The sequence below is a fragment of the Camelus bactrianus genome, chromosome 34, assembly GCF_048773025.1.
Source record: "Camelus bactrianus isolate YW-2024 breed Bactrian camel chromosome 34, ASM4877302v1, whole genome shotgun sequence".
Classification (NCBI taxonomy): Eukaryota; Metazoa; Chordata; class Mammalia; order Artiodactyla; family Camelidae; genus Camelus; species Camelus bactrianus.
The window spans coordinates 9,814,613-9,831,432 of NC_133572.1; the positions used below are offsets into that span (position 1 = coordinate 9,814,613).

Consider the following 16,820-nt stretch of genomic DNA (forward strand, 5'->3'; position numbering starts at 1 on the left):
GATAAAAGTGTCTGGTAACATGGCTGCAGAGATACAAAATAACTGGTATGTATCTCTGAGGTTGTTTTTCTTTTCCATCTCACTCTCTCTAGTCATTTTTCTCTGTTGTGTTATAAATGCTTTGAGAATAGCAATCCTTTCAGAGTTATATTTATGCCAGATAGCAGATTGTCAAGCTTGCTTATTAAAACTTTACAAGGTTTTGGTGGTTTTGTTGGGCTCAGCCCAAACTTTTCAGGAGGTGTTGAAAACTAGATGGCTTTTAATTCCTTTTAAAAGTAGGACTTTCAACCTAAACACACACACACACACACACACACACACACACACACACACACACAGAGCTTCTATACGCATTTCTATGTACATCACTGCATTCAGAGCTGCATCCAAAAAATTTCAGACAGTCAGATAGTGTTGAAAAGTTTAAAAGGAAACAGCCCAAACAGGCAATCCCCACAAGTTTCTATTTACACAAAGCAGCAAAACAAACTCCTGAAACTTGGGAACACTTAAAAAATTTCTTGGTTTTGCCAAAGTTGACAAAAATATAAACCAAGGCTCTGTTCAAGAAAGGAGAAGTAGGTTTTATGTTCTCAAAAAGTACTCTAAATATGATATATATTAATAGTTTGGGTTCCGTTTTAGACAGAAGCAACCTTTGAACAGAAAAGTCAACTTATGGCCCAAGCCAAGAATCCAAACTGAGGAAAAAGACAAGACTGAACAGTAAACAGGAAAAGGTAAAAGAGGTCAAACTCCTGAGGAAATCTCAGGTGGCGGGAAATACTTAGGATGTACATTAGTATTTGCAAGTTTTAGGTATCTTATTTTATCGGAGTTTGCCCATTCCTATAATAAAAACAAACTTGGCTAAGTGTTTGTAACACTTTATATATGAACTCTGGGCTTCTGCTCACACACGGCCACTGGTGAGGTCCTTTGTGAACATCTTTCTTATTGCTTATCATGAGTTAAACATTAAAAACAGCCCACAGAGCTCAAAGGGGACATATTCTACCACTGTTTCATGCATAGTTTCAAGCCAACATTCTTTAATGCTCCCTAAGGCATTCAGTCAAAACTTCTCTAGAAAAGAACACAAAGGCCTGGCATTTATAAACCAGACAGAAGCCTGTATTACGTCAGGTAAGCACATCACAAGATAAGAAATGTAAGAACTTAGGAAAGAAAGAGGTGTTAAAATTAAGTTAGAAAATTCACTGCAAAAATCCATGGGAAATGGAGCAGACCGTACCTTGAATAACTCAAACTCCTTCTTTGGCATCAACAGCTAGTGACAAATGATGAACATAAAGTAAGTAGAGAATATCTGTGCACATCAAGCCAGCCAAAACGCCAGCACAGCAAACAGTTCCCACTGCCATCACTGTAAGTTATCAAGATATATAAACTGTACAGCAATTCTTTATTTGAAATGTTTGTTTGATTCTTGGATTCTAATAAGGCCCAAAGTCCCTCAGTTAAGTGCAGGACTGCACTAGGCTCGAATGCCAGGGGGACAGAGGTACTTACATGAATGGTCATGACAGCACATGGCCACAATTCTAGGTTTGGACAGTTGGTATTTTACTGAGCTGAGGCATGAGATTTGACTCTGTCACTGCATGTTCTATGCAGCTTCAGCTTCTACCCATTTATGACATTATTACGGGGTCAGATGTGATCCTTGGCTCAAGCCTCTGAAAATGAAAAGAATTTTCCTGGGGGCATAAGAAAGTAGCCAACACAGGTTCAGAGGCGATGCATGGGCCCGTCCATCCATTCTGTCTCCACTGGCAGATCTGACTCTAGAGATCCTGTCACAGGTCAAAAAGCACACGGCGGCCGCCCTAGTCTCATGGGGTCACCACGCCTGAAGGAAGATAATGGCGCTGAAAACTGGATGGAAGTTCTGTCATGTTAAGGTAGTTTCTAAAAAGGGGTTAAGATTTGATAGTTGGAAAGTTGCAAGCAAACAGGTTACCAATCAAAGTCTATAAAAAGAATGGGGGCAAAGGCAGGTGCAGACAACTGCAGGCACTCCATCCTCTGTCTCGGTGTTGGCTTCCATCAGGACCCTTGGCTAGCAGGGCTCTGGGAAGAGTGAAGAGGCAGAAACACTCTTTCTCCAAATGGCAGAAATATTATGGGGTAGAAACAAAAACAGCATTCAGAGAAACAGTCACTGAGTGGTAAACATTTCGAGCAATTTCCTGAAGAAGTAAATCAGAAAACATATGTATAATTCTCCCATGTCTCTAGCCACTGCCCTCCAATTACCCTAGAAAAAAATTATACATAACCAATTAAGTCTCAAAATGACTAAGACATATAAGGTAGTTAAGTCTTGCTTAGGCGTGAAGAATTTGAAAAATCTGTAAAAGTTAGGTTCTGCTCAGAAATCACAATTACCTGGATGGTATGTGTGTAAGGTGGATCAGCACGCCCCAAGCCAGATTCTGGAGGTCTCACGATATCCAAAATGTTATTTGGCACAAATCCAGAGTCCCCACTTGCATTTCGAACTTTCCACCATTGCTTCCTGTCATCCAGGATCTGTCATCACACAAGAAAATAAAGACATCATTTCTGCACCAAAACCAATTTATGAAGGAAGTTCAATTTTCACTCTCAAACCAAGAAAACCTTTTCACTTCTAATATGCTGACTCAGCACCAACATACTGTGGGTTAAATAATTCCGAGGAATTTCACAAAAAATTGCAATTACTAGTACAGAACAGGTACGGTACCTCTCTACCCGAGGTCCATGTTACCTGCCAAGAATGTTTAACTATTTGCATCATCTGAAGTACCTCAGATGAGTCACTTGGAAAAGCTTTGCTGTCTCCATCCTTAGAATGGAGAGGAAAAGTATGAAAAAACACTTTTTTTTTTTTTTACAAAAAATACTGTGACTGTGCCACACTATTAAATTTAATTAGATGAAGATGAAGCCTCAGTTATAATCTAAGGAAGAGACTTGAGAATCATGGTAGATCGTTCCGAAAACCACTAGCACACTCACAGCTGGGTACATGTGTGCGAGGGCTCCAGGACAGAGAGACGTTTTCTCTTATTGAAATATTACAGTCCACCTGCATCTGAGGATAAACAGCCTTGATTCCAGAATAAATAAAGACCAGAAGGAAAGGGCAAAGTAAGCCAAGAAACCCAACCCCACCCCCCAAACAAATAAACAAAAAACAGATGTAAGTATCTATAGTATGCTGTATCCTTGGTAAAGTAAAATAATACTGAAGAATAATTTCTCGACTTCAGCATTTCCTTGACGAAAGTTTAGATACATACCAGAGGGGGAATACAACAAATTCACTTTAGGAGAATAAACAAGGTAAAATTCTGTCACCTCTAAAATATCATCCTTTTGAACCGAGAGCTCGCTGCTGTTCCTTGCCACAAAGTCGTACTTGGATTTGGCATACTTCTTGGGTTGTAGATCATAATTTCTACAAAAAAGAAAGAAAAAAAGAGTTATCATTCTGCTAGCTTTTCCTAAAGGCTGAAAACAGAAGTAAAATGTTAAGGCAAGCCCATTCATACCAGAAAACATTCGGACAAATTATTTAGATAGTAGTTTAGTTTTATTATATTTTATAGAATATGAGGACTAAATGGAACTTTGGAGATTTTACCATTAAAATGAACAACCTGTGGGCTAGGGCAGAAACAAATAATGCAAAATCACAAAGCTAGTTGGTGCTAAGCCAAATCTAGAATGCAAATCTATGAATTCTCTGTCCGTTTAATATGCATACTGGACACTGCCTTGTTAACTAGCATTTCTACCGTGAAACAACTAGGATAATGGTCAATGTTATCATTTTTTCATAAAATTAAAGGAGACAAGATAATTTCCAGGGTGGTAATTTAAAGTTTATGTCACTAATTCAAGCAATGTCTTCAATTCATTAGCCAAATGTATATGAAAAAATTATGACTGTCCATTTTAGGAAAGCTTTGTCCAGTCATCTAAATTACAAAGGATGGATTAACTACAAGACCAGTAACACTTTCTAATTAATTAGTTAACTAATTAATTCACTATAAACCTACTTTAATAGTTAGAACAGATCTAGAGTCCTATTTTTTTTTTAAGAAAACTTCCTTTGAAAAAAATCAAATACTTCTTTTAATCATTAAATGACTATTAATAGATTAAGCAGCATAATTTTGAAGTGCTTTTATGTGTTATACAATGAAACCTGATATATTGACAATATATGAATATTTTCTTCCTTTCAATAAATAAGAATAGTAACTTCAACTGTTTTTTAATTGATAATTACTCCCCAACATTGTCCTCCATTTACATTCCCACAAATCCTCACACATCTCTGTTAGAGAAAAAGCAGAAAGGGTCTAAGGATGCTGGCTACTCCTTCCCCTGCCCGGTGGCCATTCTATTTGGTGTGTACCAAGGTCCTCGGGAATCTGAGTCACAGCAGAGCCTGCAGGAAAGTTGTGGACCTTAGGCAACCTGCTCCCTCTTAGACAGTAACTCCAGGAAAAGAGAAACAGGAACAAAGGAAAAATCAGGAACTGTAAACCATACTGACAATTTTTAGTATATTAAAAAAAATAAGAAAAAGTGATGAAAGTGAAATTAGGGCCAAATAGTTACTATATATTATTATTAATAATAAAATGTAAACCGTGTCCCATGGATTTCCTACCCCTAACTTGAGTTTATATGATCACATTCTACTAAAATTTCATTTGAGGGGGACAAAGGTGTTTCAGTCACTCCAAAAGTTAGAAAAACAGTAGTAACTTCCGTTTTTCTATCTTTCTCTCCTCCCTCACGTTCTTCTCTCCTCTGATCTGGAAAATAACGACAGAGAGTTGAGTGTCCTGTCTAACAAAGGGAGGAGCACCTCCCTGCCGCAGTGTCCGTGAGTCAGCGGGTTAGAAGCAGCCTTTGCTGCAGTTCTCTCTGAAGTCTTGCTATTTTGCGTGTCTCACAAGTGATTGCCCAGCATGCAGTTACAGAATGTTTTAGGATTTACAAATCTTTATGGTTTGTAGTTTCTTGCCCTCTACAGATCAGACGTGGATCTGACACTGATAGTTATCAATCTGAAAATCACACTTTGTGATTTTTCAGATGTTACCAAAGTTTCTTAAGAGATCTAGAATGTATCACGATGTATGGTCTCTCTCTCTAACTTGGAGTAATAGATATGCACTTGATATAAAGCAGACACGGAGACAGCAATGATCTGAGACCCCTCTAAAACACGAATTGCTTTTGAATAGCAGTAAACTATAATCCCTCGACGTTCAACAGGTGGTTTCCCTAACGACATTGTAATTTCACCGAAGAATGAACATATTTCACATGGTATTTACTGCATTCCTGCCACGTAATACAGTTCAAGCTTAATAATAATTATTATAAAAACAAATTGCAAACCTCCGTGTATTCCCTATCAGACCAGAACTTTCAGTTAGTTTTTACAATAATGATGACAAATTATCTTAGTGACCTAGAACATCAGTGATGCAGGAGTCCATCAAATATTCAGCTCCTATCGTAACAGCCCAGTTGAGAGATTGGACCCATAAAGGCAACTGAGATATAAAATTTACCCACCACTCAATATACTTAAAAGATTTTTTTTCTGGCTAAATATTGACAATCCTAAGATCTATATACTTGAATATCCCTTCACAGAATTTCTTTCACTAAATTCCATTTAAATTTCTTATTTATCAATAGTACGAAAGGTTACCAAAATAAACCTTATGGAATTCACCACAGCATTCTCTGAATGAGGAAAAAGGTATAATATCTTTAAAAATAATGTCCCTCCTATCATCCCTCACATTCTATATAAAGTTCCATGAGACAAATATTTTTGGGGAATCAGCCAGAAATCTCAAAGACGAATTTGAAGTCCAATCACAGGGTCAGCCTATACTTGAAACATTGTAATTCTTACCCTCACTCTTGATTGCTTTGCATTTTATTTCATTCCTTATTTTTTAATGTTACCATTACTTTAACTGTGTATCATTTAAGTGAGCTGCCCGAATCCATTTTGGAAGTAGATGGGGCACAGAGATAGAACTAAATCAGTAAGTCAAAGGTAAACTCCCCTCATATTCTATAAAGATCAAAGTAAACTTTTAAAACACTTTGTGGTAAGTGGTTCAAAATAAACAACAGAGGTCCTTCCATCAAGAACACTATACCTCGCAGATTTACAGATGAAGGACAGACAGTAGTGACGTTGAAGTGTTGGATACGCTATCACATACCTACTTGGTCTCTCAATAAACCAATCAAATCTACAAAGAATTACTGAGTGGGCACAATGTGCTGTATGTGGTCTCAGAATGAAACACGATAAAAGTTTTCCAATATCAGTAGGTATTATAACCATGAATACACGCGAGAAATGTACGCAAGTGGTTTTCCAGCCCCTTAGTTGTGAAAAACCATCCCAATTTACTGGAATTAATAGAACAAAAAGAAAAGATAAGAATGACTAACCTAAAATAATTTCTACAATACTGACATCTAAGACAGGAAAAAAAAAAAAAAGGAAAAAGAAAACACTGGGACTAGTATTGAGTTACTCAAGAAGAATTTCAGTGAAATAACTGTTGAACTTCAAAACTGATTTTCACCTGCATCTACTAAAAATTGAATCTGTAATTAAAAATTCTTTCACATGCTGGCATTTTCAAAATGTATTATTCATTGCTGACTTTTCCTTATGCTCAATTTAATATGTTACTGGTGCCCTTAGAATAATAACTGTATCATTTCCATATAATTTTACCTAAGTATCATTTCTGTCATCATTCCTGACCAAAACCAAAAATTTTAAATCCCACCTTCTTTAGACTCTATGAAGAAGGGAATAGATGGAAAAGAAAGAAAGGGCATGCGACACTCATAAGTAAGAGAGGCTTTGAGGTAGGAAAGTACCGGAACAAGCTCCCTGCACCACTTCACCTGAATGATCGTGCTCCCAACACCTTGCTACCAATATCTCACCTTCTTTCCTTTCTCTCTTTTTTATTATTTTTTTACATATGCATATATATATAAATGTGTATATAGATATATAGTAGTTTACAACGTTGTGTCAATTTCTGGTGTACAGCACAATGCTTCAGTCATACACGACCATACACATATATTTGTTTTCATATTCTTTTTCACCATAAGTTACTACAAGATATTGACAAATGAGCTTATTTACAAAACAGAAACAGACTCACAGACACAGAAAACAAACTATGGTTACTGAGGGGAGGTGGGTAAGCGGGTGGGAAGGGATAAATTGGGAGTTCGAGATTTGCAGATACTAATGTCTATAAAATAGATAAACGAGTTCATACTGTGTAGCACAGGGAACTATATTCTTTCTCTTATGTAGGTAGCCTGCCAGCCTTTGTAAGCCTCACATGCAGTTTACATTGGAAACAAGATTAAAAAAGTGAACCCCTTTTAATTCCTTTATTTCTTCCTCATTTCAATTCTCCATTTTTGCCTACACTGAATTTTCTAAGAGAAAATATGGGATTATAAGCAAAATGTAAAACTAGAAAATGAAAATATAATAAAATAAGATGAAATGGCAAAAATGGCAAATACGGCATTGATTCTGTTTAAATATTCAGTCTATATTTAGTTTAAATACTTCTATTCTAAAGGAAGGCTTGTTTGCTTTTATTGGGGAAGACAAAGATGCAAACTATTTCCTTGAAAAGTTACAGAGCTGGAAAGATCCTTAGAGAACATCTGGTACAAACTAGTGGAGAGCGTTAAAACAATTAATTCACAGATTTTGTCAGAAGCATTTTTTTAAAAAGGGGAAGTCATCTGATGGCATTTGCGCTAAGTTGGGATAACTGACTAGAGGTCATCCAGGTAGAACTATAGACTGGAAATGCGTTCATCAAAGCCAGCTCTATAAAGGAGCGAGCGAAACTTTATCAAACAATTAACAGATGGAAAGTTTAAAGAAGGAGAGAACAGTGCAGACACTGGCACCTCTGACTGCACTAAACCAGAGTCCACAGCCTCCAAATGGGGCCCACAAGATGTTACCTGTCTACATGGCGATTAGGAGTTGGCTTGAAAGCAACAGCGGCTTCCCCTTGGTCCAGATGAGGCCCTCTTCCGTAAATGTTATTGAACGGTGCGTACCCATCAGCCGGAGGATACTCTGATACACTGGAGTGCTGCAAGACCAAGGAGGGAAGATGTAAGCATCACCAGCACTATTTGAATGAGCACTGAAGTCCATATTCAACAAGAACCCTCTACCATACTGTGATCTGTTTCATTTTCAAGTGATTGACCAATAAATGTTAATAAATTATGAAATGGGGATGATACATTTTTGTCAAAGACCTACTTATAATAAGAAAAGTAATTAGTGCAAAGACTAAGTCTTAATTCTGGAGATAACCAGGTATGAAGGCAACAGACACTTTCCTCAGGAATTTCAGTAATAGGTGATCCTGGTATTAGGCAGACTTATCAGCTTGTTTAACATAAAAGTGGTTTAAAAATAACAACAATAAAACCCTCAACCCTTGCTTTCTATATTTAAGAAACAGACCTTCACCATTCCTACCATCCCGGCAAAGTAAACTTAGCACATGAAAATCATCTGAACTCTATACATTAAAATTATATCTCCTTCTCTCATTGTTCTCATTTTTTTTAAATGTATGTTTTTGATTTTTTTAAATGCATGTTTTTTATTTTTTTAAAAAAATGGCAACACTATTATCAGATTTGCTGATAAGGGAAACACAGAAAGGCAAAGACACATTGATCGTGACAGTTAATAGTCCAGAATGAGACAATGCTGGAGTATTATTCACAATAGCCAAGATATGGAAACAACCTGTGTCTATTAACGGATGAGTGGATAAGAAAGATATGGTCTGTACATACATATGATAGAATATTATTCAGCCATAAGAAAGAGTAAAATCCTGCCATTTGTGACAACATGGATGGACCCTGAGGAGATTATGCTAAGTGAAATAAGCCAGCCAGAGTAAGACAAACACCACATAGTATCACTTATATGTGGAACATTAAAAAAAAAAAAAGTCAAACTCATAGAAACAGAGAATAGAAAAGTGACTGCCAGGGTCTGGGGGTGGGAGAAATAGGGAGAGGTTGATGTAAGAGTATAAATAAGGTCTGAGGACCTAATATAAAACGTGGCAACTATAGTTGATAACATCATACAATTACAATTTGTAGAATTATATCTACTGTGAAGAAGTAGAACTTACATGTTCTCAACAACAACAGTAGAAAAATATGTGAGCTGATGGATGGGTGGCTGTGTTTCTCAGCTAGGTAGGGGGGATCCTTTCACAACGTATATGTATATCAAATCCCTACGATGTACACTTTAAATACCTTACATTTTTATCTGTCAATTATACCTCAATGAAGCTGGAAATAAAAAGTAAAACAAAGAGTAAATGTCTTGTTTATCATTCCCCCAGGAGAGCGTAGAGGCATCAGATGATTAGGCTGTGTTTTATTAACAGAGGAGGAGTTCAGGTTCCGCCTAGCTCTGAAGTAACAGTCAGGTCAGACAGCATGAAACCACGGGTCCCGGGAGTGACTGGGGATGTCAGAAGGGAGGGGACAGACGATGACAGATGACTAACTGTGGTGATGGCACAACCTCATTCGGGGAAGCTGCTGGTTCAGGGGACGTTCGAAGCTGAGTCCTGCCCTCCATACCTGTTACTCCTCGTCACTTGTGCCTTCCAGTTCAAAACAAAATCACCAGGGCCTGAATCACCCACGTTTTGTCCCGAGTCCATTTATTATAGTTGCGATAAAGTAAAATAAAGTCTCTCTTCTGGGGGGACTTCATTTTTATGCATTTTAAATCACCATGACTTTGGCCTCTTTTCCAACAAAGTCTTAAGGCATAAAATCCCCTAGAACTGCTAGCAGGCACTTTTCATTTCGTTTTTTTCAAACCTCTGAATAAGTGCTTAAGCCATAAAACAGAAACTAGTTTATGACAGGAAAATGATAACTCATTACGAGGAAGAATTCTCAATAATTCTCCTTTTAAAGTCACCTATTCACTGAGAGTAGGCAAACTTTTACACTGGAAGCCAGAACACCTTACTTTCTCTTTAAATACACAAACTGAAGAACTCACAAAAGTGAATTTCTGAGGCATACGTTATAAAGTGGATATATTTTCTTATTTAAGATATGAGGACTGCAAGCGAGAAATTTCTATGATTTGAAAATACTCAGCTGTAACTATAGCAACAGTAAGTGTATCATAATTTCATGTTTGATTACATTTTTTCCTCTAGAAAAGTTGCTCTTTACGGGGAAAGAAAATTCACCGTGATGAGGTCTGAATTATAAAATACAGCTAGGAACGTATGTCTGCTAACCAGTGCCCAGAGCCGTGATATCATCTTCTTAATCACTCAATTAGAGGGAAGGGCACCTCTATCATTATATGCAGCTAGAGGGAAAAATAATTACAGTAGAGAAAAATCATTTTTCAGAGGGATATTTGCTTTATTTTTACCTAGAAATTGACCAACCTTCTATAACACTATGGGCTTTTGTCCAAAGAAATGATTTTAAGAAATTTAATTTATATAAATGTTTCTCCCTAAAAGAGAGGATTTACTTTGGTTTGCTGATTCATTCCTTGATATTGTATTTGCCACATTATAAATAACCAGGGTGATCTGAGAACATCAACCTAAGGGAGTAAACAAAGGAAATGAACAGGACTTCACGGAGGACCTGGTCATTCTTTTCTGTTTCTTCAAACTAGACCTCACTTGTCTAACTCCTTGAGTTCTGATCGTCCTTACTCGGTTTAGTTCAGTGTTTAATTTTCCTTTTTGTCAGAACAAGAAGAATCAAAGAAAAACCACTTTTAAGGAAAGTGAAGAGAGAACATACTTGATTTCAATTCCTCACTCTGCTCCCCTAATAGGTTATACTCCAAAGTTGACTAAATAGATGTAAAAGATACAGTACATTTTATGATCTCTGCAGGGTGTAATAGTGTTACAAATGATCATTTGGCCCGGAGACTGGAATGCAGGAGAAGCTGTCGCCTTCTAGCCAGACTGAGAGGAATTTGGAGGTTTAGAACAAGGGAAAAAGAAAAAATAAAAGAAACAAAGTAAGAAACAGAGCATTTAGGAAAGAGTTGCGTGGGACAGGACTGAGGACCTGGATTCAAGGAACTGGCTTGAGGGTCTCCCGACGGGAGAGGAAAATAGAATGAGGCAGTAGGACAATCTGCTGACAAGGAGAGAAAGCACAAGGTCAAAGGGACAGGATGACTAGGGCTCAAGAGACTGGCAGGAGGGGCAGGGAGGGGAGCTGGCAGGCTCGGGGTGTGAGACGGGCTGGGGCTGGGCTTCGCAGGGAAACAGCAACTGTCACCATGGAGGAGGGGAGAGTGACTCAGGGAGCCAGGACACTTAGTCACTGACTAGAGAACAATCTTCCCATCAATGAAGTGAGAACTCACAATGAGAATGACAAGAGAATGCAGATGACTGCACGCCCTACAGAAGGTGATGTGACCACGTTACCTCTGGCGGTAATCTTTTTGTTTCTTGCTTGCGATGATGTTCTGCTACGTTCGCCCCGGACTCAGCCAAGTGATAAAGGTCTGGCTCCACCGGGGCTCCCATGAAGTTCAGCATCGGGGGCTCCCAACCATTGCGGAACCGTGGGACGTAGGGTGGGATGAACTGGTCTTTCGGCCACTCTGCTCTGCAGATGGACATTGAGACAGACAAATTATAAAATTAATACCGCCACACTCAAAATTATCTTTAGTTAAGGCTAGCCACCAAAAAAACCCCAAAATAACAAACAATTCACACCTAATCTGCCCTCCCTCCACCTGAAACAAGGAAGTAAACGTATTTCTGCTGGTGTTTATTTAATATTGATAAAATGAAAGGAAGATTGAATCCTGCTCATGATCTGCTTTTACCGTGTTGCCTCAATTCTCCATTAATTCAACTTTTTAACATGGATACAGGTTTTGGAGAACTTGGGAGAGGACTGTGAAGCTAGAAGTGCGGCAAGTACTGAGGACATAAGATTCCCTAAGCTCCTAAAGTAGCTTCTGAGTCTCATCTTTCCCTTCACTCTCCTCCCACATCATGACACCTCCTGACATTAGGTATTTTTTTCCAAAAGAGAAACAGCAGACAATATTCTCAAGGCTTATTTTTCTTAAGTTGTGAAGTCCCCTACCATGAAGCAGATTACCCATTTTATAAATTAAATGTATCAGTTAGGTTTTCATCAGTAAAATCAAGTTAGGACTAATCTCTAAAACTATCATGATCTTTTCATTACTTAATAACTTTGAGACATTTCTATAAGCTCCAAATCACTCGTGAACCACAAAAATAACTAGGACAGACATTATTAAATTCTGCTAAAATATGTTGTTTTATCTGCCACACATGACTTCATCCTTCAGATGATGTTTCTATGGTGAGATGAGACATTGTTCAAATTATGATGTCCTTTCATGATTCTTTTCTATGTTTATGAGTTTTTAAATCAGTATATCCATTTCCTAATACTTTAAATAATCAGGATCTGAAATCACCATTTTCTCATGTCAAGGGCTAACAATTTGATTTCCTTTTGATATAGTTTTTCTAAGGGTCACTGATTTTCCCATTTGTTTTCACTTTTTTTTTAAATGGAGGGACTGGGGGTCGAACCCAGGACCTCATACATGTTAAGCATGTGCTACTGAGCTATTAACCCCCACCCCCAATTTTCTCATTTTTGAGTTAGGACCCCAAAACAAAGAAATTAAAAAGTCTGAACCATTGTAGTGCTATGAGATTTGATAAATTTAATGAGCTTGATGGGAAAAATTGTAAGATCCCTACCTAGATTTATCATAAAATCATAACCTACATAAATCTAATAATTTTAAAAATCTATTTAACCAGTCTTTACACAGTATGATATACAAACAGTATGTCATATTAATATACACAAAATATAAATAAATAAATTTAGATAATATTTTCAATAAAAGCAACAACTGCGGTGCTTTTAAAGAATCTTCTGCTCCGAGAACCATCGCATGTGCAAACCACATTCCAACACAAGCAGTTACCAAGGTCCAGGCTGTAAGTGGGAATGGTTTATATGCGTTTCAATAGAAGAAAAGAAGGGAAAGGAAATGAATTGGTCCATTACTTTTAGACTAGCCTAAAAGTGTTAGGAAGACAAACTTCTAAGTGACCATCCTGAATGATTTCCTCTAAGTAGTGAGAGAGATAAAAGATTTGGATAAATAAGGAAAGCAAAAATTATTTAATTGCACATAATGAAATAAGACATATTTTTATAACTTGCATGGCTCAGCAAACTTTAACCCTGGAATCGTTAATGATTTATTTTCCACCGTCACCTTACTGTCAAGATGCAATTCTTAAAGTTACCCCTCCTCCTTTCCATTCCCAGTAGCAGGGTTCCAGTCCCAGAGAATCTGATAAATAAGGAAAGTCTGCTATTGCATGGTCATCCCAAGGGGCCTTCTTGCCTCTAGCTACGTTTGTCCACGTTCTTACTAGACCCACCTGCGAGACTGATCTTTCTACAACACAGGTGTGGGTGGGTCACCCTCTATTCACGAAGCTACTGGTTCTCTGCAGCCTACAGATCCGTGCTCCAGCTCCGCAGCCCGGCAGCAGGAGCCTTCAGGACCCAGCCCTGCTCATCTCTGTACGCCTCGCCCAACACAGTTCCTCCGCTCCCCATCTCCACCACCACTCACCACCCAAAGTCTACACTCCAGCTAAGCCCATCTTCACAGTCCATTCTCTCCACCTCCTGCTTCATGCTTTCACTCATGCTTCTCTCTGCACTGGGAAGGCCCCTTCCCTGCTATGTGTTTGTGGAAACCCTACTCATCCTGCTGAAAGGCAGCTGAGCAAAACAGTTATAAACATTACTGGAGGGCAGAATGCCCGGGTTGAAATCCCAGCTCTACCATTTAGAAGCTGTACAGCTTTGGACAAATTGCTTAGCCTCTCTCTGCTTCAGTCTCCTCACCTGAAAAAGAGAGATAATAATGGGACCCATGTAACGCGCATGGAAGAGTGCCTGGCAAACCCTCTATGTATACACACAGGCACACATGAATGTATGTATGCGTTTATACACACATGCCTGCTAGTATTATTATCGGTTGGTTTTAAACGCCAGCTCTTCTTTGAAAGCCCAATGACCTCCCCTCTACATCATCTTCCTAATGGCTCCTTCTTGCCAAGCGACAGCAGTTTGTCTATGAGTCACTCCTTCGTACTACCATGCCTTCCGCTGCACACTTCTGTCTTCTCCACTAGACCTCTGGCTTTTTAAGGGTTAGGCTTTTTCATCTCCAACATCCACTCCTTCACATACAGGAGGTTAAATAAGTATCTCGCTAGATCCATGTACTAAACAAAGAACAAGACTTATAGTATTACATATGAAATGCTGAACTCATAGACATTTACCTGGCTTTCATCCAAGACTCGCCCAGTGACATCCACAGCTGCCGTTCATCAGCATTGACGGTGTAACTTAAGAAATCAATCGTGTCCTTGGTCAGCAGGGGGCTGAGCACTGAACTGGCTAGCTCAGGACCTCCTGTTGCCTGCACCACCTAAAATGGCAACACATCATTTTTTTAGCAAGAAGATGGTGATTATTTGTGTATTTTCAAAATGTGTAGATAAAAAAAAAAAAACCCATGACAAAAACAAGCACAGTTTTTAGATACTCAAATTAAATCCTGAAATTGGGCGACGCACCACTGAATGTAGTGTACGTGATGCTGAAGTGAGCACCACTGCTGAACGTAAAACAAACAGTTGGCCAGACCAAGTCGTCAAGCGCAACGGTGCCTAATAATCTAAAACGGAAAGCTAATAGAGTTTAACAACTTTCACAGGAGCCGTCTATTGGCTGCACGTGACCAAACTTTCCCTGCAAAATGCTAATGTCTATTCAGAGAATTCTAAGTCAGGTAGTTTAACTAGAGCTGCCTTTTTTTAAAAAAAAAAAATATGTATCTCTACGGGAAAATCTATTATGCCAAATGTGAAAAATATGGTTCTAGAAATGAATACTTTAGAGACAAACAAGGCTCAAGTTAAACAGTCTACGACTCTGCCTACAAAGATGTACAAATATAAAGGGACCCGCAGAGAGAGGGAGGGATAAACTAGGAGTTTGGGATTAACAGATCTATACTACCACGTATAAAATAGGACCAGGGAACTATATTCAATACCTTGTAATAACCTATAAGGGAAAAGAATCTGAAGAAAGAATATATATGCACACATATATGTATGTGTAACTGAACCACTTTGCTATACACCTGAAGCTAATACCACATCGTAAATCAACTATACTTCAGTTTTAAAAATTAAAAAAAAAAAAAAAAGAAGGGATCCAGAGAGAAAGATGAAAGGACAGAACTGGTCCTCTGAATCTGCGGTATTTCTTCCCAGAATTTAACTCTAGGCAATTGCCCTGATTTAAAATGAATAATTTAATGATTAGCAAAAACAAACAGGTGCAATTCTCTGATAAACAAAATGATGATAAGTGGATGTTTGCAACCTGCTCCAATTTACTTCTCAGGGGCTGTTTCCTGACTGAAGAATGGTAATCTCCTAGAGCAGAAGCCAGAGCCCTTTTGTAAAAAATCTCACCTTCCCAGAGATATGGCACAAGAATAAAGGGAATTTTTTTCCAATGGCTCTAGACCAAGAGTCAGTTTCTCTCCAGTCATCCAGGTGTTCTGAGCCTGCTAGACTGTCTTATGCCTCTGTGCCTTTGCACTTGGCTATTTCTGAGTCCTCAGAAGGCCCTTGCTCATCATTTCAGAGCTCCACTCGGGTACCACCTCTTCTGAGAAGCCCTTCTTAACCACACAGTGTACCTCTGATGCACCTTGGGGTCCCCAAGCATGTGTATCAGTTACACATTCTGCTGTAACGTGAGCCTTATTTTTCAGTTCTCCTCCCTTGAGGACTTGGACCAAAACCTGGACTTTGAATTGCAGAAGACACAGTGTTAGACGAATGAATGAGGATCCATGAAAGGAAAGATGAAGGATAAGGGAGGTGGGCAGACTCCTTCCTGAGAACAAAACCTACCCTGACTGCCTGGCACAGTGATTTTTTTTCTTCACTTTCAAGCCCTATAAGTTCTTCTAAAAAATAGGTAGGAATGACCAAGAGGGAAAAGGGAGTAAAGAGATATAAAACAGTGGGAAAAAAGAAAATATAAATTGGATTACTGCTTTCAGATATAGAGCCTGATCACAAAGACTAATTTTTGTATGTTAGGGACACCAGTCCCCTCTTTTTATAGTTCTGCTCTGCGTTATGTCTAGATATCTACTTATGATCTGCAAAAGAATATGAAAGAACGAGAGGAGGTAGCAAAAACTGCTTTATAAGCAATACCTCCTAACACTCAAACTAAGATAGCATCAAATGCGTTAAGAGAATACAGGATTTGTTAATGAGCTAGTCTTGGTTTCTTTGCATATGGATGGCCTTGATCTAATTTTAAAAGAGCTTATAAAGCGAGGAGTATTCAACAATAACAAGTAGAGATTGGATGCTCTATTTATAGCAACAACATATGGAAGCATTCATAAATTATTGATGTGGCCTCGGACTTTCATCTTCTAATCTCTCATCGCCCAGTTCTGACATTCATGCTGGTGTTACCCTCCTATGTTTGTAAAGCAA

The 16,820-nt window shown here is 38.4% G+C and overlaps 1 protein-coding gene across 6 annotated transcripts in view; it reads right to left on the bottom strand.

Moving 5' to 3' along the window:
* Positions 1-16,820, bottom strand: part of EPS8 (EGFR pathway substrate 8, signaling adaptor) — a 147,829-nt gene that overhangs the window by 16,253 nt on the left and 114,756 nt on the right. For all 6 annotated transcript variants that reach the window (XM_074357470.1, XM_074357467.1, XM_074357468.1 and 3 more), the window contains 5 exons: positions 14,565-14,713; positions 11,613-11,796; positions 8,092-8,225; positions 3,373-3,472; positions 2,416-2,559 (listed from right to left, as the gene is read on the bottom strand). In XM_074357470.1, coding sequence (XP_074213571.1) covers positions 2,416-2,559; positions 3,373-3,472; positions 8,092-8,225; positions 11,613-11,796; positions 14,565-14,713 — 711 coding nt within the window. The remainder of the gene's footprint in view (positions 1-2,415; positions 2,560-3,372; positions 3,473-8,091; positions 8,226-11,612; positions 11,797-14,564; positions 14,714-16,820) is intronic.